The 21,691-nt window shown below is 37.3% G+C and overlaps 1 protein-coding gene across 8 annotated transcripts in view; it reads right to left on the bottom strand.

Annotated features, from left to right (window-relative positions):
- LOC109420344 (E3 ubiquitin-protein ligase SH3RF1) overlaps nucleotides 1-21,381 on the bottom strand; it is a 74,799-nt gene extending 53,418 nt beyond the window's left edge. Inside the window, exons 1-2 of one of the 8 annotated variants that reach the window (XM_029856894.2) lie at nucleotides 21,083-21,381; nucleotides 10,934-11,202 (exon numbers count right to left, since the gene is read on the bottom strand). In XM_029856894.2, coding sequence (XP_029712754.1) covers nucleotides 10,934-11,047 — 114 coding nt within the window. In that variant the 5' untranslated portion in view covers nucleotides 11,048-11,202; nucleotides 21,083-21,381. Of the gene's footprint in view, nucleotides 1-10,933 lie in introns of all 8 variants that reach the window. The other 7 variants (XM_062861015.1, XM_029856893.2, XM_029856892.2 and 4 more) reach the window with 7 other exon arrangements.
- Between the last annotated feature and the right edge of the window lie 310 nt (nucleotides 21,382-21,691).

Consider the following 21,691-nt stretch of genomic DNA (forward strand, 5'->3'; position numbering starts at 1 on the left):
GACAGATACGTGTATATCGACTACCACTTGTAATCTTCCTTATCCATCCAGTGTGGATAACTGACACTGAGGAAGATTACAAGTGGTAGTCGAAATACACGTATCTGTCAAAGGATAAGCAAAAGAAGATGGATGATTACACTCAATCGAAGAGGGTAAATATTCTGCTTTTTTTAGTTTCTTACAGATTTCGAGATAAGCATGAAATTTTATATAATAGTTCTTTAGGGGCATCCAGATTATTTCATCATTTCAATCGGAATCTCCGTCCAAAAATAAGTCGTAATCCAAAATGTCTCCATTTTTTAATGTCCGTGAACTATTTTTAAAATGCACTCAAAGCCTCAAAGTTTGTAAGGGGATTTTTTTTTGTTCGAGTCGAACTGTCATTTTATCGATTGAGCTGTCATTCTATCAACGGAAATTAAAACTGTTTTGTTTATTTGACCATCAAAATAAAGGAATTGGAACGCAATAAAATTACTATATGCTAAAAAAAATAGCTCTTTCGATTAGGCTATATAAAATAGCAATATTTTGTGCACTAAACAACCCAATTCTTCCGGTTAAATATTTCAACATGAACTTCGAATTATTCTGGGAAGAAGAGAAAGGTTTTACGATTTTTTTTTTTATTTGGATCTAGTCACAGAGAACAGACATTCAGACTAGAACAAATTTCATTCGGAAAGTTGTGTAAGCATTTTAATCTTTACTTGAGTGAGGTTGCAAACCAATACACGATGACAACACTAACGCCACCAAACACCATATTGCCACAGTCAGTGGTGAATTGAAACATTTCAAGTGGTGAATTAAATTAGTATGAGAAATCAACCGATTGCAGCGCCACGCTATTGCCACTTGTGTTGCCGATTTCAAATGGCCGTTAAATTCCTTACACTGTTTTGGAACTGTACTTGGATGTCTGTTCTCTGTGCTAAAAGTTTGTAAGGGGATTTTTTTTTTGTTCGAGTCGAACTGTCATTTTATCGATTGAGCTGTCATTCTATCAACGGAAATTAAAACTGTTTTGTTTATTTGACCATCAAAATAAAGGAATTGGAACGCAATAAAATCACTATATGCTAAAAAAAAATAGCTCTTTCGATTAGGCTATATAAAATAGCAATATTTTGTGCACTAAACAACCCAATTCTTCCGGTTAAATATTTCAACATGAACTTCGAATTATTCTGGGAAGAAGAGAAAGGTTTCATGATTTTTTTTTTTGATTTGGATCTAGTTATCATTTTTGTCATCTAAAATCGATTGAAACACATTCGCGATTTTGTTAATTGTGTTTTTTTATTTTTCTTGTTTTTATTTTTGAACATCCCTAGAATTTCATTTTTTTTCTGGATGCCTATTTGGGATACCGATTTTTTGAAACGAAAACATTTTGAGATTTTATGGTCATTTTGAAACATTTTTATTTTTTTTTTATCGAAAATTTTATTTTGCGTGTACTTTTAGGGAAAATATTTTTATAGCGTATGATAGGAGAAAAATTTAAAATATAGCAATTGTTGCGATTTAATAAAAAAGAAACAATGACATCTGAAAGGTGGTACAACATCAGACAATCAGGCGCTTTTCATACAAAATTTTAGAAAATCTCATGGACTGCAGATTCCAGGGGTGTTTCAGGAGGTTGTAAAGGGTCCAAGGGGCGTTCCCGAGGTATTCAAGGGGGTTTCAAGAGCTCTCCAGATATCTTCAAGATTTTCAGGAGCATTCTAGGGAGTTTTATGAGCGTTCCATAGAGTTTTATGGGCGTTGCATGGGGTTTCAGGGGGTTTTGAAAGGCCCTTCAGGAGTGTTCCGGGGGGTTTCATGGGTGTTTCAGGGAATTTAAGGGGTTCCAGGGGCTTTCAAGAAGTGTTCAAAGGATTTCAGTAGCGTTCCAGGGATTTTAAGGTGGTTCAGGAGCGATTTCAGTGTCTTTTAAAGGGTCAATTTGTAACCTCTAAAGTAGCTTTAGATGTAGATTTTTAAATAAAAGTTCAAAATTTGCAAGATATTGCAATTTGGTTGATCCATAATGTGATTAAAATAATGTAATCATTCTATCGTAAATAATTGGTTAGCAGACCTGGGAATCTCATTCGATTCGACATTATTTATTGTTTGACCAACACCCAACTCATCAATCCTAACGATGATGTGTAACACAGTAATAATGAAGCACCAAGGATAAAAATGTGGATACGTCTTATAATCAATCTTACCGTTGTAAATCGGTCGGATGTCACCACCCACCGTTACACCTCTCCATCGACAACTAATGCGCCACTTGGTTACGCACCGTTGATTTGGAACTCCCATCGATTCGACGGATGAATCATTTTCCTTAATCGCTCCGTAGCTGTTTGTAGTGATGGACATCCGTTGTGCCGCTAATCTACAGTTTGAGTAATAAGCCTCATGCATTGTTAGATTTAATGCGCCGCACACGAGCTTCAATATTGCATACTAGGTATGTAAGAAATCTTTTAAATTTAATACCGAATATACTATATTGCAAAACAATTATAAAGAAGTCATTGAGATAAACGATAAAGACAATAGATGTACATACAGTTAGTCTTGCCTTGCAGAACGTACTAAACGGTCGGCTCGTACTGATAATTGTGACATCACCAATTACCGGACGGGCCCTGGTTTCTGCGGTTAATTGAATGGCAATAGAAAGATCACGAAAGGTTGCCAATAGCAAGCAGCTGGAAATATCTACTAGTAACCTAATATGGAAGGCAGTGGATTTTCCCTTTTTTATTCGTTTCGTCAACCTCCGTCAACGGATTGTTTCGATTTCGACCAGTGTAAGTGTGGATGCCTTCGAATAATAATAATAATCGGCGTGGGTTTAATGCACAATCAAGTTTGCAGCTGCTTGCTGCTTTGTGGGGCTACAAGAAAAACGGAATGCATTGCAGCAGCAGAGGGAAGACTTATAAATTGCCCTCAATAGAGAGGTGTCGGTTTTCGAGAAACAATTTTGCGGTCTGATGACTGCGCACTTATCTTAGTGTCGAAAAATATCGTTTATTTTTGACGAAATTGCATCGACCTACCAACTTTGAGATGCTCTAACTATGGTTAAAAGCTGTAAAGGCATTCCGCATACCCATGCTGGGGGTTTACGGGTTCGATTCCCGGTCGATTCAGGATCTTTTCGTAATGGACTTTTCCTTGACTTCCTTGGGCATAGAGAATCTTCGTGTCTACCACACGATATACTTATGCAAAATGATCATTGGCAAAGGAAGCTCTCTGTTAAAAACTCTGGAAGTGCTCATAAAACACTAGGCTTAGAAACAGCTTTTTTCTGTTGGGACGTTACGCCAGTTTTTTTTTAATAAATTGAACTCAAGGAACTCACGGAAATATGCAGAATTTTGCGTATAAAGTACAATAATGTTTCTGATCGCAGGTCTGAACGTGACAAGGCAACCCAAATATGCAAAAATAATCTGACAACAGTATACTGCCCCCAATCGCATAACTGTCCCATATGAATAGGAATCCCAGCAAAGATGGGGCTGTTATGCGAATGGAGCAGTATACTGCCGTCCTACGCATAAATGTCCCATGTTATATGGGAATCCCATATAACATGGGACAAATATGCGCAGAACGGCCGTGTTAATCAAAAAAGGTACCGCTGTCCGATTCATTGAACAAAATGGCGTTTACATAAATACCTACTTGGAATATTTGTACTCTACTTTTTGTACAGGAGATTCAACAAGCCAGATTTTCGCAGAAAATTAGGCGTAAATGAGAATCCGATTTTCGTGAGAATGAGTGAGATTTCTGAAAATAGGCAATGATATTCAACCCTTTAGTAATAAGTTAAACTTAATTCGTTCAAACATCCTTTCGTCTGGATGCGTAATGCTATATATATACCAAACGGGATATCATGTTCCAAAATTTCGTCCAAATTCCGTTGAAAATTCTTCTGTGAACTCTGCCATTAGTATACTCAGAAAATCTAGCAAGTTTTTTTTTTCAGTGTTTTCGCCTGAACTGAATACTTATCAGTTTTTAAGTCTGTACGGCATTGATTGTGCGATATTTGCCAGAAAACCGTTCGCCAGAAAACCATTCGCCAGAATGACAAACGCCAGAAAACCATTTGCCAGAATACTATTTGCCCGAAAGTACCATTTGCCAGAATGTACCAATCCCCAGAATTTAATATTAAATATTAAATTCTGGGGATTGGTACATTCTGGCAAATGGTACTTTCGGGCAAATAGAAATTTTCTCCATTTTCTAAGAATTAATTGAAACTAAAGATGTGATTGTGAGAATTTAGTTGATATAATTTAGTCCATAAACATAAAAAATGTCACCAGTTTCAATCTTTGACAGTAATTCAATATGTTCACTGCTAGGATGATCTCTTGGTTTGTTTCGATAAAGGACGACTAGGGCTAGAACAACGAAAACAGCTGAAATGATTCACCGGTAGTTATTGAGCAAAGAGAAAATCGATGAAGAGAAATCGAGCAGATACACCTGTAAGCGCAAGACTTCGAACTAGGCTAAAAGTGCATAGGTTCACACACATCAGATATGGCGAAAATACTTCTGACCGAAGTCTATTAGGCCGAATTGTCAATGGGTAGAAATGACGATCACGAATCTCAATTCACTGATTATGGAACAGGAATCGGAACGGTTTCTTAAATTTGTTCGGTTTTCCAATAATTAGCTGATACTTCTACAATAATAATTATGCCTTATTGTTTTACCGCAATCAACAATTAATGTCAAAATCTAGTCTTACTAACTAAGAAGAACAGCCTATGATTAACTGTTTTTGGCTACGCAGTCATAAAATGAACAAACGACGTTATTTATTTGCCCAACGTTTCGACACGGGGTTTGTGTCTTCCTCAGGGGGTACTGTAATTGATTATTTTTACTAATACTGTATGTTAATGTCTAGTTGTTTAAACTTACAATCTTTGTGTCGTTATTTGTCCTATGTTTCGTCTAACTATAACTGTCGGATCACGCTGCGTAGCCAAAAACAGTTAATTGTACCATACAGTCGATTCAATCCCAGAACAGCCTATGTTTAAAAGAAGGCAAAATTCACTAGTTGAACATCAACGGTTTCGGTGCAAAAAACTATTTTTCTACAACGGAACTATTCTCTCTAGTTCAAATAGTGAATTTTTCCTTCTTCTAAACACAGGCTGTTCTTTCTAGTTCCATTGTAAGACTAGTTTTTGGCATAAATTGTTGATTATGTTAGAACCATAAAGCAATATTGGTATTGCGGAACTGATAGTTTAATTATTGAAAAAAAATAACAGATATTAAACCCGTTTATTGTTCCTATATTTAAAAGAAGGAAAGATTCATGGGTAAACTACTGTAGCTCCAACTTCAACAATTATTTAACTAGCATAAACGGAAAAACCAGGAGAAAACGAAAAAAAATGGCTATTCGGCAAAACAGCTTTTTGACATAATGAACTTCTACCAAATGACATTCGACCCAACGGCCTTCAACCGAATGCCCTAATATCATTGATATTAAGATTCTATAACAGTAGCCGGAGCGCCATTAGTCATAATACCATAAGCCCAAATATGTTAAGCTCACATGTTACAATCACCGTGATAAGGGAATATATTTGTTAAAATTGGCGCGAATAAACTAAGCAGTTCATCAAGAAAGAACAGCAGATGATTGAAAGAAGGAAAAAACTCTGCTGGAATTATTAGAAATAATTTCCTCAAGAACAAGCTTGTTGTAGCATTTAATCAAGTGATATTCGGCCTAATGGTACATTCAAGCTTGTAATATTGGGGGTACTGGCTTTCGGGCAGTGACAGTCAGGCTAATGGTATAGGTAAAACCGTCACTTAAGTTATTATTTTTGTGTATTTTACTCGTTGCTTCCAAAACGTTTTTGTTTATGGTATTCGAGTAACTTAAGTGTGTGATCAACAATTTCGGGTAATTTTGCTGTTTGGCACAAAATTTATTATTTAAAGTGATCATGTCATTGTTTTTGTCAAAAATAAGTTTAAAAATTATTTCAATTGAAAGAAGGGAATCTTTGAAAAATATAAGTAAAGCCAAAAATTTTATATCATTAAAAGCTGGAAAGAACATCCTATGTTTTGAAGAAACGAAAATCTTTGATGAGTATTGATCAAATTCCGTCAAAATGATATTTGATCAATTGGATCCACATTATGATCAACTTGTCCACAAGACAAATATGTGGAAAAGTTCTAATTGAAAAAATAAGCTATTGTGCGCAATAAAATAATTAAATAACATTCTTCAAACTATAGGCTTTTCTTTAAAATTTACTCTAAAACCATTTCTTGCATGCTCTTACATCAGTTCCAATAATTTATTTAACTTTCGCATATAAATCTGAACAAAAATAAAATAAAATACATTTTTACAATCGTTATTGTGGGCTAATCGATCCCAAACAAATAAAAAAAAACCGATTTATGTTTCAATGAGAATGTTTTAAATTATCATTAGATTGGGAACACATCTGGATTGAGAACTTGGAAAATTTCTGAGAAATGGTACTTTCTGGGGAATGATACATTCTGGCAAATGTTTTTCTGGGAAATGATTCTTTCTGGCAAACGGTTTTCTGGGAAATGGTATTTTCTGGCAAATGTCTTTCTGACCAATGGCATTCTGGCGAATGGTTTTCTGGCAAATATCGCACAATCTACGGCATTGTATTATACGTAGGAATAAATAGTTGACTAAAAAAGAAAATCTATTTCAAGTTACACGACTAAAGCTTTATCTCTTAAGTTTTCTTCCAGATATTGTGATGGGAAGTCCTCTTCAAGAATTTCATTCGGAGACATTCCCTTAGATTTTTTCTGATATTCTAACAAAATGTCTTCTAAGAATTTAAACAGAAAACAGAGGGTTCTATTGAGTACGCCGTCAGAATTCCCTAAAAAACATGCTACAAATACTTTGTTCATTCACTAGATCAGTTTACCAGAGTCGGTAGAAATTCTCTTGGAATAATAGCTCAAACTGTAAATTTCTCTAAAAATCGTTTGCAGTCCTCGAAAATCGGCTATAAATTTGATAAGGATTGCGTAAGCAACAATAGGGTAATTAGCCAATCGTTGTACAGTTAGTACTAGAATTTTTGTTTTCATTTGTTTTTCGGTGCATAGTTCCACGATAGTAGAAGCTAGCCCATCCTAATGTTACGTACGGTAGTGTGGTTCTTCTGTGAAAAAAATCTATTTTCTGAAAATACCTGCTAGGCGTCAGGATCACAAAAGTGAATCTCCTTCAAGGATTCCTTGATTGATTCGTCCGAGAATTACTTCAAAAATTTCTCCAAGTATTGCTTTAGAAATTTATTTAACATAATACAGAAATTCTTTAAAGAATTTTCTATAGGAATTTCTTCAAAGAATCATTCTGAAATTCTTCGAGAATGGGGCACGTTCGGTGGAGTACTAGATTTGTAGTAATGAGCAGAATTTTTGTATAATGAGAAGGTAAATTCTCTGTTTCTGCAACGAAATTGAGAAAAAAGGGTGAGTAATATAATTCATTGCCTAATTTGATGCTGTTTGAGCAAAACTTTGAGTAACTGTAATGTTTTATTGCAAGAAATGAAGAAAATAGCAACACAGTTATCCAAAGATTTGTTCAAAACAGCATTAAATTAGTCAAGGATTAATAATACACACTTTTTTTGCTCCATTTCATTGCAGAAACGGAGAATTTACCTTCTCTTTACCATATAAAAATTCAGCTCATTACTACATCATTACTACAGCTCATTACTCATCTAGTACTTCCCTGTTCGTGTGCTATTCCTTCGGGATATCTTTTACTTCAGACGCACAAATCTCAAGAAGCAAGCTTTGAACAACAGTGCATTTGATTATTCTGTTCTTGTTCACTTGTAATAAGCTTAAAATAAGAAGATCAGGTGTGCTAATTTTGTTTACGAAGAGATTTGTGCGCTCAAAATCGTGAGTAGGTGCCAAAGTCGGCCAGTTTGGGACTCTAACAAGTCTGTCTTTAAGGAATCCCTTCAAGGATTTATTGTAGGATATTCTTCAAGCATTCCTCCAGAAATACCTCTACGAATTTCTTCATAAAGTTGTTCAAGGATTATGTCATGAAGTCCCTTAGAGATATCTTTCAGATGAACCATGACGCAGTTCTCCAAGGATTCCTTCAGAGATTTTTCCAAGGAGGAATCTTGCAGGCAGGGCCGGATCTAAGGGGGGGCCGGGGGGGGGGCCCGGGCCCCCACATTTTAGGGGCCCCCACAAAAACCTTTTTTGGTTGCTAACATTAGCTTTATTTTTCATATTACTAAAGTACTGTTCGAAAATAAGGAAAAACATTTTTGGTCATCTCTCTGAGGGGCCTCCTTATCCGCTCGGGCCCCGGGCCCCCACAATCCTTAATCCGGGCCTGCTTGCAGGAGTTCTTCGTGGAAAAATATCTTTGATGAATTTCTGAGATCATGCTTGGAGCCATAACTGAATAAATCTTTGGGAGATTTCCTAAAGGAATCTGGGAGGAATTCCTGAAGGAATTCTTGTAGAAATGCTTGCAGGAGTTTTTAGAGGCATTTCTAAAGGAATCTTTGAAGAATCTTTTAGATAAATTCTAAGATGTATTCCAGGAAGGATCATTGGGTGGATTCTGAAGGTATCTTTAATGATATTCCTGAAAAATTACTACTAACAAATTTTTGAAATATTATGTTGCACAGCATGTGGTCAAGACAAAATAGCGTTTTAGTAAACAAATATGTTTTGGTTGCGGTAGGTCTCATCTCGATCCACCCACGCACATCTGCATCTACTACTACAGATACCGTAATGTGTATTCTTTCTGATAGCGCCACGCTGTTTGTTTACAACAAGCACCTAGGCTTTTTCACACGTTAGGCTAGAAGTACTTGGAGGAATTACGTGAGGGATTCTTGCAGAAATTTGGAAAGCTAAAAGATTCTTGGAAGATTTTTTTATGAAATGCCCGGATTATTTCTCAAAGGAATCAATGGAAGAAACTCTAAAAAGTTCTTCTGAAATTTTTTTGTGCAAATCAAAAAACAACCTTTAAGGACAGACTTGTTAGAATCCCAAAATGGTCGCCATAATGGCCGACTTTGGCACCTACTCACGATTTCGAAAGCACAATTCACTTCTTAAACAAAACCAACGCACCTGATCTTTTTATTTTAAGCTGATTACAAGTGAGCAAGAACAGAATAATAAAGTGCACTGCTGTTTGAAGCTTGCTCTTGAATTTCAGTACGATCCCCTTAACAAATTTGTGAAGCAGTCATTTGAGGATGAATATGTCCATCCTTGTAGGTCTATTTGAAGGAAAACCGTTGAGAAATCCCTGAAGGAATATTTTTAACATATCTTGCAGAAATCTTTGGAGGAGTTTAATCGCTTGTCATTTCTTTTTGCGCGTTCTCAAAACGAACTTTATTCGATGATTCTGCTGGTAGTTTGGCCGGGATTACGCCACCCGGTCAGTTTTCCGCGTGCGAAAGTGTAATTCATCAGTGTATTATTATTCGCGAGTTACGGTGTGATGCCAGTAATCGCTGCTCGGTTAATCGCTCACGGCGTTTTAAGTAAACGCGGCATCGAAATCAATTCTAATTGGTCATTGCAGCAACGCTGGAGAAATGAGAGTAAAACTATATCTTGGCAGACTATGAAAAACTTAGTAAGATCTTTCTAATTAATAAACGTAATTTATTCATACATAAAATATTTACCATATCAAATACGCGCCAGCAACAAAAATGCAAATTTTTGATTTGGGAAGTGTTAATGCATTTCAGATATCCAATTGATATCTGGATGCATCAACGCGGGGCTAACTGTTTCAGAAAACGACCTCAAGATGTACGTGGAAGTCCAGGCATACTTGAAATGGGTCGTTGGATGTGCAGTAGAGCTATCACCTTCCATCTCCAGGACTAAACCTGTTTGCGCCTATGGATAAAAGTAATTGTCAGAAAATAGACGCAGACATTTATCTTCCATAAAAGCACTGCCGGTCAGTGGGCGATGGATTGTACGTACATACATACATACACACATCTTGAAGAAATCTTTGGAGAAACTCTTGACGACTTGGAAGAAAAGATTAAATCCTTACTGGAATTTCTTAAAGGATTCTTGAACGAATAGTGACTACTTAAAAAAAGCGCCTAAGGAACTCTTGGACGATCTATTGGAGGAGTTTCTGAAGAAATTCCTGCAGGTATATATATAAAGAAATGTTTGAAGAAATTCCTATGAAATCTTTGAAAGGACTTTTAGAAAAATCGTTTGAAGTATTGCAAAAAAACGCATGAAGAAATTTCTTCGTTTTTGAAAATCTTTAGGATTTTTTTTATGGAATTCTTGGGAATGCTATTGACGGTATTCCTTTAAAAACGTTTTGAGGAGCTCCCGAAGCAATTGCTAGAGCACCTTTTGAAGGAATTTGTTATGAAGTCTATGAAGTAACACTTAGATGACTCGTAAGAGATATCCAAAGAAGAATTATTGGAGAAATTTATACGTATCATAGTTAACTATACGGTCCTTAGTATTTGAAAACGTACTTTACATATTTCATTTACTGTTTTGCTTTGTTTCATGGACAAAATGACGTTTGCACCATTTTTAGTTTGAGATATTTGCAAAATAGTGAAACCCACTATTCTGATTTTAATTAGAGCGTTCAACTTGTAAGCGGTCAAACTATCGTGGGTACACGGTATTCAAAATGTTATGCGAACCCGTTTCTTAGGTAGCTTATCGTGCGCTTTTTTATCATACAAGCTATCACTAACTAAAATGACTAAGCATTATTCAAACATATAATTATAAATAGAAATTCTCTAAACGCTCACTAACTCACCTCCAAACATTTCCGACAGAACGTGTGCTGGCAGGGTAGCACCTTGGAGGACGTATCCAGCCGCTCCAAACATACGGAACACTCCAGCAGGTCGTTCAGCAATCGCTCATCCATTTTGTTATCCTATGCTTATCCTAACACTTTTTTACTCCAATCCTCGTGTAAAGGATATATCCGTATCCTTTTTGACTGTAGCAATCTTCATTCAACCACTCACACAATATTTCTTTTTTTCCTCGGCTTCCTGCTTACAGCGCTCTATATACAAACTTCGATTCAAATTAATTATTGCACAATCCCATAAAATTTCACTTCTCCGTCATATCACTCAACACTCTGGAGCTACTACCAGCACAGCATTCTCGGGGAGCCCTTCTCACAAGCACGAGGAGAGCAATTCAATTGCCCCCACACCGCTCACACCAATTTTTCTCGCGCAACAACACATCCAGTTGAAGAAAAAAAAAACCTGTTGTAGAGCACCACCATTACCACCAGATTCTGGGTCTTCTTTCGCTTCCTTTCCGCGTCCATTATCTGATGTGTGGCTCTGGCTATGCAGCGGCGAATGGCCTCCGGGAGGCGGCAAACCGAAGAGAGCACTAATTTATTTCCAATCTTACAAAATTCGGGGTTACATTTTTACATGGCTTCTTCGGCGCTCGCTCGCTCCCTTCGTTGCTTGCTGGATGGGCGCCTCGCTATGACGGGAATGTCCTTCCCTCTCTTCTTGTGCGAGTTGCCTGCCCAGCCACCCACCACACCGCCTCGCTACCACTCATTCACTTCACTGTCGGTCGCCGTGCGTCCATCGACCAACGACGGCAGCGACTCGATATGCTAGGAGACTCCTTTCTCTCTTGCATATTTCAAGTGTACCACGTGAAAAGGGGTCTTGAACAGGGGAGAATAGAGGCTTATAACTCAACTCAAGGAGCAAAACGATTATGGTAATGGCAGAAATACATGTGTTTTATAAAACTCAAATGATTTTGTTTAATTCTAGTATTGTTATGAGTTGTGCTACATGCAAAACAATCACGTAGTTACTGGAATAGATCTTACTAACATCATAATGAAACACAGTTGCTAAACATTCTCTTCATGTAGCACAATGTTTTCTAATAAGATCATGATAAAACTTTAATGAAATGATATGAATAATTTGAAATGCAAAAACTACATTGACAACTTAAATTAAATTCCAAATTTAATTTCAAAATAAGGGGATCATTCAATCTGTTCAGCAGAGCGCTCCTAGTTTCTTCCTACTCAAAACAAACGATTGAAGCGCTGTTTGTTTTATTTCTTATTTTTGTAATTTTGTTCTCCAACCTTCTTCTTCTTTATGACTCTACGTTCCCACTGGAACTTAGCCTGCCTCTTTTCAACTTAGTGTTCTTAAAGCATTTCCGCAGTTTTTATTTGAAGGGCTTTCTTTGCCTGCCATTGCATGTATTTGTATTGTTCGTGCAGTTGAAAACCGAAATTTTTGACACGCGAAAGTCAATGTTTCTCCTGAACTGTGTGTCGGACGTACGTCGGGCAAAGTGCGCTGGATAGAGGGCCAAATCCGCTAACCAGCGCACTACGTCCGACATTAGGTTTCACGTATGGATTTGGAGAAAACTCGATTGTCGCGTGTGAGGAAACTTCGGGTTTCAACCGCGACACCAATACATTGTGAGGCAAGGACAATGATATACTATACCCCGGGAGTCGAGAAAATTTTCCTGACTGGAACATAAACCGCACTCGCCGTCTCCGGATTGGCGATCCATATCCTTAACTATTAGGCTTACTGCAGACCCCGACCTTATTTTAGTCCGTTTATTCCACGACAAATCGGTTTATGTCCGCTTTTTTACATTTAAAATTTAGATTAACGTTCACTTCAATCATTGCTTCAAACCTTGAACAGGTTTCTAAATATACGCATTTAATGTTCAGTAAGAACAACAAAGGCCAAACAGTGATAACTGATATTATTATTTCTGCTGTTATATGGCAACACTGTTCAATTAGGATCATGCTTGGCTGAATGTAGTATACATATGAATGTCTATAAGCTATCTGGCTGTTCAGCATACTTTAAGTAGGCAAATACTGTTGCATGGTACATAGAATGATACAAAGTATTTTTTCTATGAAAGCTGGCAACACTGCTGCGCTAAAAATTAAAAAAAAATGAAAATTGGTTCGTTTGAATTGTCTCTGCAACTGTTAACACTGCATAATGCCAAACATCGATCAATACGGTTTGTAAATAAAATGTCGAATTCGGATGATCTAGGGTGGCCCACACTTATATGAAAAACAAAAATTTCGAAAAATGCCAAGTCTTACCTCCAAAATCAGTTGTTTTGGACTCCCAGAAGCTACGTTCAAAATTTGAGCACTACACTAAACGTGCAGATTTAACCTTAGTCGTACATTAGGGTCATTATGGCCCAAAACGCGATTTCAAGCATTAATATCTCTTTTATTAGTTAACTTATCGTAATGAAACTTCTTGACTTTTAATATTTTGCAGAACCGAAGAATTTAAAACAAAATTAATTTCTTAAGGTGAAATCAAAATGGCGCCAAAAAAAAGGTAAGAATAATGCATTGGGGTCATTATGACCCACAAATTCAAACTCTTATAGAATGAATGATTTTTTCACCAATTCAAACGACCAATGTCTTATTTGAAAGATAATTTCGTCAATAATGTGTTGATATGTTGAAAAAGTGGTTCCGGGAACATTCGCAACCGGGAATCTGCTACACAGGGCACCATGTCGGACATGGGGGATAGCACTAAAATTTTTCAGTAGTTGTGGAATATCTCGCGTTCTGAACCATTTAGAAAGGGGACTGTCTTCGGCAAAGTGGCTCAGAAGACTAAGAGCTTTGTTATGGAAAACAATTTAGTTCGAGAATTACTCACTGCGTGGCGCTTGTGTTCATAAGAGCTTCCAGTTCAGTCTAAATGTCATATATCTCGTGTTCTGGTCCACCTAGAAGGATACTGTCTTCGGCAAAGTTGCTCAGAAGACTAAGAGCTTTCACGTAGGAAACAATTTAGTTCGAAAATCACTCACTGCGCTGCGTTAGTGTTCTTATGAGCTTCCAGTTCAGTCTAAACGTCGTATATCTCGTGTTCTGGACTGCCTTCGGCAAGGTTGCTCAAAAGACCAAGAGTTTTCATGATGTGATGCTACACACCAAGACGCTTTCAGTCAAATTTTGCGGAGCTAAAAGGTTCAGATTTTTTTTCTGAACTCTCGTCAAAATTTGCTAAGTTACAGCAAAACGTTGGTGGTTATCGGTAGATATTACTGAGCAAATCAACAAACCTTGCTGAATTTTCACAAATATTTTGCTTACACTTTCAACTCGGCAAATTTCAGCAAAAATTATTTGGGGTGTATTGTTCTTAGAAGCTGAAAGCTTCTAACCTTATAACCGTTGTGTATCCATATATTACTATGTTAAAAAGAAGCTTTTACATTGAAAGTTTATTTCAAAATTCGCTCACAACGTAGCACTTGTGATCTGTCATTTCCTTTGCAAATCGATTTGGCGAATTTCCCAAAAGTTACCCTGTGAAAACATCTCGAATTTCCTTTTGGCGGAATTTCTTTGGCAAATTCATAGGAAATCCTGTGAGTAGTTTTTATTGGATTTGATCCAAAACTTCATATAAGTTTTTTTTTTGTTTTCTTGGGTTTTTTTTTTTTGAAACTATTTCGGTAATTTCTTTGGAATTTTGTTCGATAACTCTTTTGGAAATTTGAAATTGATTTAGGTTAATATATTTGAAAATACCATACTGTTAGTGACGCCAGACTTTTAGGCGTATTGTAAGCCACGGATTGTGGGCTCGATTCCCATTCCAGTCGGAAGAAAAATTTCGTCAAACGGAAAATTCTACATTGAACCACTGGATGTCTTACAGTATTACATGTTATCCGTTAGTGTGTGGTAGTGTGTGGTCTCTGGCTGAGGACAGTGTGCAAATTTATCAGGCAACTCCTACGGGATTTTGTTTATCAATTTCTTTGGAAGTTTCACCTGCAATCCATTTGGAAATTTAACTGGCAAATATTTTTGTAATTCCTTCGATAGCTTCTTGCAAAATTGAATTTTCTTCAGTATCCTTTGGAAAATCCTTACAGAATTCCGTGTGTTATTACCTTGGAAATTCAATTAGATACTCTCTTACGAATTGAAAAAAAAATACAATAGTATGGCCGGAGTAAATCTCAAAGGAATTATCTAAAGAATTTCCAAAAATCAAGGTGTATGCCAAAGAAGTTCATAAAAAATTTGTCCGAACATTTCAGAACGCAATTTCCAAATACGTTTGAATGTTGAAACGACTGAAGACACCCTAAAGCAGTGATCCTCAGGCCCATTTTTTCAACTGATTGTATCGCAACATATAAATTGATTTGCCAAACATTCTAACAGTTATTCTTCATTATTCCGGCTGTAAAACAACCTCCAGAAGAAACAATAGAGGTAATCACGTTCAAATGTATGCGTGCCTTTTTTGTAGATGTAGTTGTGAAACTGCGAGGAAAATATTTGCACTCTTGCCGCTGACGTTAGTTTTATCATTATTTACCCGTTTTACCCAAATCGATTGGGTAATATTTGCATATGCAATCTGAGTAGCCTTTCAATCGGCGTGCACTTTTGTGTGAGGAAAAATTTCCGCTAGTGTTCGTGTGTTGAAATGTCACTTATCTCTATACAGACATTTCTACCACAACATAGAGATCTAAACTTCACGTGCGGTTCGCGGGCCGCACTTTGGTGACCACGGCCCTAAAGGAATAACCGAATGATTTTCCAAAGGAATTGCTACCTAAAATTACACAAGGGCATCCTGAAGTGAATTCTTTTGCAGAAGAAATTTCCAAAAAGAATACCAAATATGTTGTCGAAGGCACTTCCAAAAACATTTCAAAATTGATTGATTGATTTATCTTTATTTAAGAGACTTTTACTGCCCCTTTTCGCATGTCAGTCCCATGTTGTTTTTCAAAGTGCCCACGTTTTGCACTATAACTCCAATTGTTTTCGAAAAAATGTATTCAATTCTTGCATAAACTTTACGTGGAACATTGGGCTGTGAAATGAGGCAAGAAAAATATGAAATTTATGAGAGACAAAAATTTGATTCGCATTAGAAACGACATGGGACTGACATGCCAAGAGAGGCAGTTTAGCCCTTGGCTGGTTCATCTCTCCCATTTCAAAAGAAGTTTCCTGAAAAACCTTGAAGGAATTTCCCGATCACTTCCAAAGGCATTTTCTGTGTGATTTCTAAAGAAATTGAAGAAGAAATTACCAAAGGAATTGCTAGGTTATATCACAATTAATTTGCCGACGGAGCTTCAGAAATTAATCAATAAAAAAATGCAGGAAGAAATTTTAAAAGTATTTATCAAATAAATTGTGACATGCGTGTTGCTTGGAAGAATCCCTGGAGGACTCATTGTCTCGCTTATTGTGAGAGTTACTGATGGAATCCTTGAGTTAACTTCTGAAGAAACTGCTTGAGGGATTCCTGAAAGAATCCCAGGATAATTTCTTGGTTCCTATATGCATCCTTTTGAAATTATCTTCCAATACAATTTGTTGGAGGAGTTCCTCTACAAATTCTTGAAGTAATTCAAAAAAATCTTCAGGCAATCCTAGAGAAATTTTTTGGTGCATCCCTGGAAAAGATGATTGAAGGATTTCAGATTTTTTTGAATTAACTTCTGAATGATTTTTTGTTAAAAACCTGAGAGGGATCACATGAGAAATTCTTGAAGCAATGTCTAGAAGAATTCCTGGATGAATCACTGAAGAAATTACTGGATGAAATCATCTGGAGGAACTTCTGTAGAAATCTCTGGAGAAATTTCTTGAAGTATTCCTGGAGGAACACCTGGATGAATTCTGGGAGGAATCCTGAAGAAAACTTTTGATGAATTCCTAGAGGAAATCCTAGAAAAATTTCTGGAGGAATCCTTGGAGAAATCCCTGAAGCAATTCCTGGAAAAATGTCTAGAGAGAATCCTAGAGGAATGCCTGGAGCAAATTCTGAAAAAAATCCTTGGAATTCCAGGTAAATTTCCTAGAAGAATCCTTGGAGGTATTCCTGGAAGATTTCCGGGAGGAGTCTTCGAAGGATTTCCTGAAGGAATTCATGGGGGAATCCCTGGAGGAATTTCTGGAGTTATTCCTGGAGGAATATATGGAGGAATGCCTGGAGGAATATCTGAAAATCTCCTGAAGGTATTCTTGAAAAAATTACTGGAAGAATTTCTGAAGGAATCCCTAGAGGATTTCCCGGAGAAATTCTCGGAGGAATTGCTTACATAATTTCTGAAGGATGTCCTGGATCAATTCGTGGAGGAATTCCTAAAAATTATCCTAGGGTAATTCCAAAAGAAGTTCCTGAAGAAATTCCTGGATGAACTCATGTACACTACCCGTCATAAGTACGGACTCACAAAAAGTATTTTTTTTTTTTTTTTTTGAAAGGTTCCTAGCGGCACGCCGACGGACGTAGAAACCTCTCCCATCAATGTGCGCACAATCGTCTCGCGTTTGCGCGGACAACGACAGTTCACTAGGCCTTTGGATAGGACAGAGAACGTAATCCTTCAGAAGCAGTTCACCAGCCGTGCACGGAACATGTCGTCCAGTAAGACACTGTTGCGTACTGACTCAGAAGGTTACGGCAGAAGGTGTGAAAATTTCGGTTTTGTCATATGGTCGATTTCGTATTTGTTTTTTTTTTGTCATGTCAAGGCTTAAAGAATGTTATTGTTCAAATTTATGTTGTGCCCTATAATTCAGTAATCTTTGGTGTGCCTATGATCTGTTAGATGGTCGATGTGTTCGTTATGTCCATTTTTGTTGATCCTCATTTTAGTACTGTTTTTATTATCTTTGAAAGTTGTTTTTCGTCCACATCCCTAGCACTATCAGCATCTGTCCAAATAAGTCCAAATAAAAAAAAAAACCTTTAATATGCTCAGTTGAAAAATGTAAACATATCTAATTTGTCATAAATAATATGCGTTAGTCAAAGTCGAAGTAGTCAGTTTTTGTCGATTTCGTCTTGATCACACGTTAGCTTCGAATCTATAAGCATGCACTACTAAATGCTGCACTTCCCACTATTAGTTTCATAGTTATTTTAAATTGATATTGCAAGAAAATATTATTAAGCATTAGGCATTCGAAACATATTAGGGTTTACTCACAAAACTATCAGATATAAAAATAATGATAGAGAAAATTAAATCACGAAAGCACATCAAATGTTGAGAACTATGTATTAGCAAATGGATACTACTAATTATTTCATATTTGAATTGAATTTGTATTTGTTAAAATTAACCGAATAGTGGGAAGCCCAGGCAACAGTTTAAAGTCTGCCGACTCAAAAAAGATTCCGAGACTCGTCATGAAACATAAATATTTTCATTATGATTCACAACGACTCTCGAAACCTTCCCAGACTCAATCGACCGGAACTGTTTCCTGGGTATAGAAACTACTGGGCCCTGGCAGGTTCCTCCTGTTTATCGAGCATTTCTGATAAATCAGCCATACTCCATCTGCATCAGCCGGTTCGCAATGAACCGTTGGAGGCGCATTAAAGTGTTAAAGGTGATATTTTCATTACAAGAATTACAATTAACATCCTTCACTTTAATACCGTCGAACCCTGTGATCTTGGCCAGGGAGGAATGCCTGAAAAAATCCTGATGAATTGCTTGAAGGAATTCCTTCAGGAATTACTGCAAAAATCCTGAGAATTATCCCTTGAAGAATTCCCGTAGAAATTCCCAGAGGAATACCTGGTGAAATTATTGGAGGAATTCCTGAAACACATCTAGAAGGAATTCCTGGAAGAATATCAGGAACAATTGGCTTCTTTAGTGGTGTTGAGATAATTCCATATTCTGAATCTGCATGCAAAACTGAGCCGAAATCCAAATTTTCATCAATTTTGGTGCCCGGGAACCTATTTAAAAATCAATTTGAAATCTGTATGGGAGCGATTTGTCGAATCACCCCTCGTCGCATTTTGTACTGAGCGGAGCTGTCAAGCAGTTGCCCAGCTGTCAAAAGGTGATTTCAAAAAAAAATCTGTTGGAAATTAATTTTAGGTACCAAAATAAAGCTCTAAAAATCTGAAAAAAATCATAGCGGGTCAGAAAAAGGTGCTCTTTTGTTTAAAAATAAAAAATCATTGATTTTTTCTTAATTTAAAAACCCAATTCCTAGAGGAATGCCTGGACAAAGTGCTGTAAAAATGCGAAACCCTGGAGCAATTCTTGGAGGAATTCCTGATAGAATTTCTGCAGGTACTCCTGGATGAATTTCTGGAGGATATACTAGAAGAATATCTGTAGTAATTCCTGGAGGAATCTTCAGAGGAACCCCTGGAAAAGTCACTAAAGGAATTCCTGAAGAAATTTCTAGCGGAATTTCTGGAGGAATCTCTGGATGAATTCCAGGAGAAATCCCTGCAGCAATCCCCAGAGGAAATTTCTGGAGGAATTCCTAGAGGATCTAGATGCTTCTAATCCCTTGAAGAATTCCTGTTGAATTTCCAGAGAAATCCCTGGCATAATCCCTAAAGAAAGCCCTAAACATTTTCTGGAGGAAGTACTTGAATAATTCCTGGATTCCTGGAAGAATCACAGAAAGAATTCCCGGGTGTATGTACCCTTGGAGAAATTCTTGGAGGAGAACCCGGAGGAATTCCTTAAGAAACCTCATGAGGAATTTCTTAGGAAATACCAGGAAAGCTTTCTTAATTACAGGAATCTATGGATGAACTGAGTTTTTTAAGGTTTTCCTGGATAACTTTTGGATAATCTCTGGTAGAATTTCCTGAAAGGGTTCCTGGAAGATATTCCTGCAGAAATACTTCGAATTATTCTAGATTGAATTATTGGGGTCATGTCTAGTAAAATTGTTGAAGAAATGTGTGAAGAAAAATTCTTGAAGAAATCTCGGGAGAAACAATAGCAGAAATACCTAAAGGGATCTCAGTTGACATTCCTTTGGAAATCCTGGATAAATTTCTTGAGGAATCCTCGATAAAACACTGGAACAATCACTGGAGGAACTTATAAAAATATCCCAGGAGAAATCCCTTGTGAAATTCTTGAAGGAAGCTCTGGCGTAATCCATGATGGAATCACTGAAGGAAGATATGGAAAAAATCCTGGAAGAATTCGTCGATGCATCTTTGCAGAAATATCTGTAAAAATTTCTAAAGCAATCGTGGGAAGAATTTTGGACATTATTTTCAGTACTTCTTGTAGGTATTCTGAAAAAAAAAATCTTTAAAAAAATACACACAAATTTCACCAAGATTTTAAGAATGCAATGGATTAGAAAATATACATGTATAAAGATAAATATCGAGTATTTTCTACAATTATAGTGAGCTGCCTTGGCCACGTCCTTACAACTGGTAAGAATAAAACAGATTGTGAGTTCAAAATGTGATTCATTTTGATAAAATCAAGAACAACTTTTCGAATTCTTGGCAAGATGACGAACGAGTGTGAAGCTCAATCCTTGTCATTTAGAAGTTTGTCTCAAACCCATAAACCCTTTTCACATGATACACCAGTGTTTTCTTCGAATTTTGCATCATAGCTTACTGCTTACTAGGATACCGTCACCTCCAGCATCGAAGGAGAAAAATGCACACACGACGATAAAAGAAAAAGAACACTCTTCTTCTGCTGCACTGCACACTTCAATCCTATCCTCCCATCCAACACTGGAGAAGGCTCTGAAGCTGAAGCTGACCGACCGACCCCCGGATGCTAAAAGTGGGGACTCCACTCCGACTGGTTTTCTTCACACACAAGCACACGGGGCCCCGTCTTTCGCTGGTTGGCCCTAGTAGTCGAACTTCTGAATTATGAACTCCCCGAAACACTGAACCTGAGTGCTACCGTCGTAATTATCCGATAGGAAATTTGTATATAATTACGGGCAAATTTTCATTAATGGAATTCCAGAATGGACCACAGTCGTAAGGAACTGGCACTCCGCGCGGACACAGGTATGTGTGGTGTTGTAAGATGCAATAAAACACTAGTCCGATGAAAACGGGGAACCAACCGACTGACGACGACGACTTCAACACCGCGCGAGAAAAAAAGTTTCGATCTCGCCTGGCCGAGGAGGCATTCTTGACTAGCTCCGACTGTTGCCCTCCTACTCAGCCAAAGCTAAAAACCTGCCAGCCAGACCTAGCCAGACCATCAGCAACCAACCAGGCTCCCGTCGTTCAACCGTTCGATTCGACTGTCCGTCCGAGAGGCGAGCGAGAGTGAAAGAACTGTTAATCTGGGCCAGTGTGAGTGTCAAGATTGGAGATGCAAGATAAACAACGGGATGACTGTGTTTGTAGGATGGACGCGGCGCCACAGTTTTGCGAATGTGTTGGTACGATCTGTGTTGGTCGCCGTCGTCCGTCAGATTTTTGAACAGGAAATCGAATCGATGATGAATGAATCGAATGAAACCCAAAATGGTTCATTGATTGAGTGTGCCAGGGCTAAATCAAGGGGAATGATGGGTTGAAATCAATATTTCCTATGATTGATGGATTAGATTGGAGAGCACCAAAGTAGAATAGATTTCCGATTTTTCTTCAAGTACAAGAAAATATAACCGGAAAAATCGCTGCGCGGATTTAGGCAGCTGATGTCACCAACTTTCATTGGA

The sequence above is a fragment of the Aedes albopictus genome, chromosome 3 (assembly GCF_035046485.1).
Source record: "Aedes albopictus strain Foshan chromosome 3, AalbF5, whole genome shotgun sequence".
In the NCBI taxonomy this organism is placed as follows: domain Eukaryota; kingdom Metazoa; phylum Arthropoda; class Insecta; order Diptera; family Culicidae; genus Aedes; species Aedes albopictus.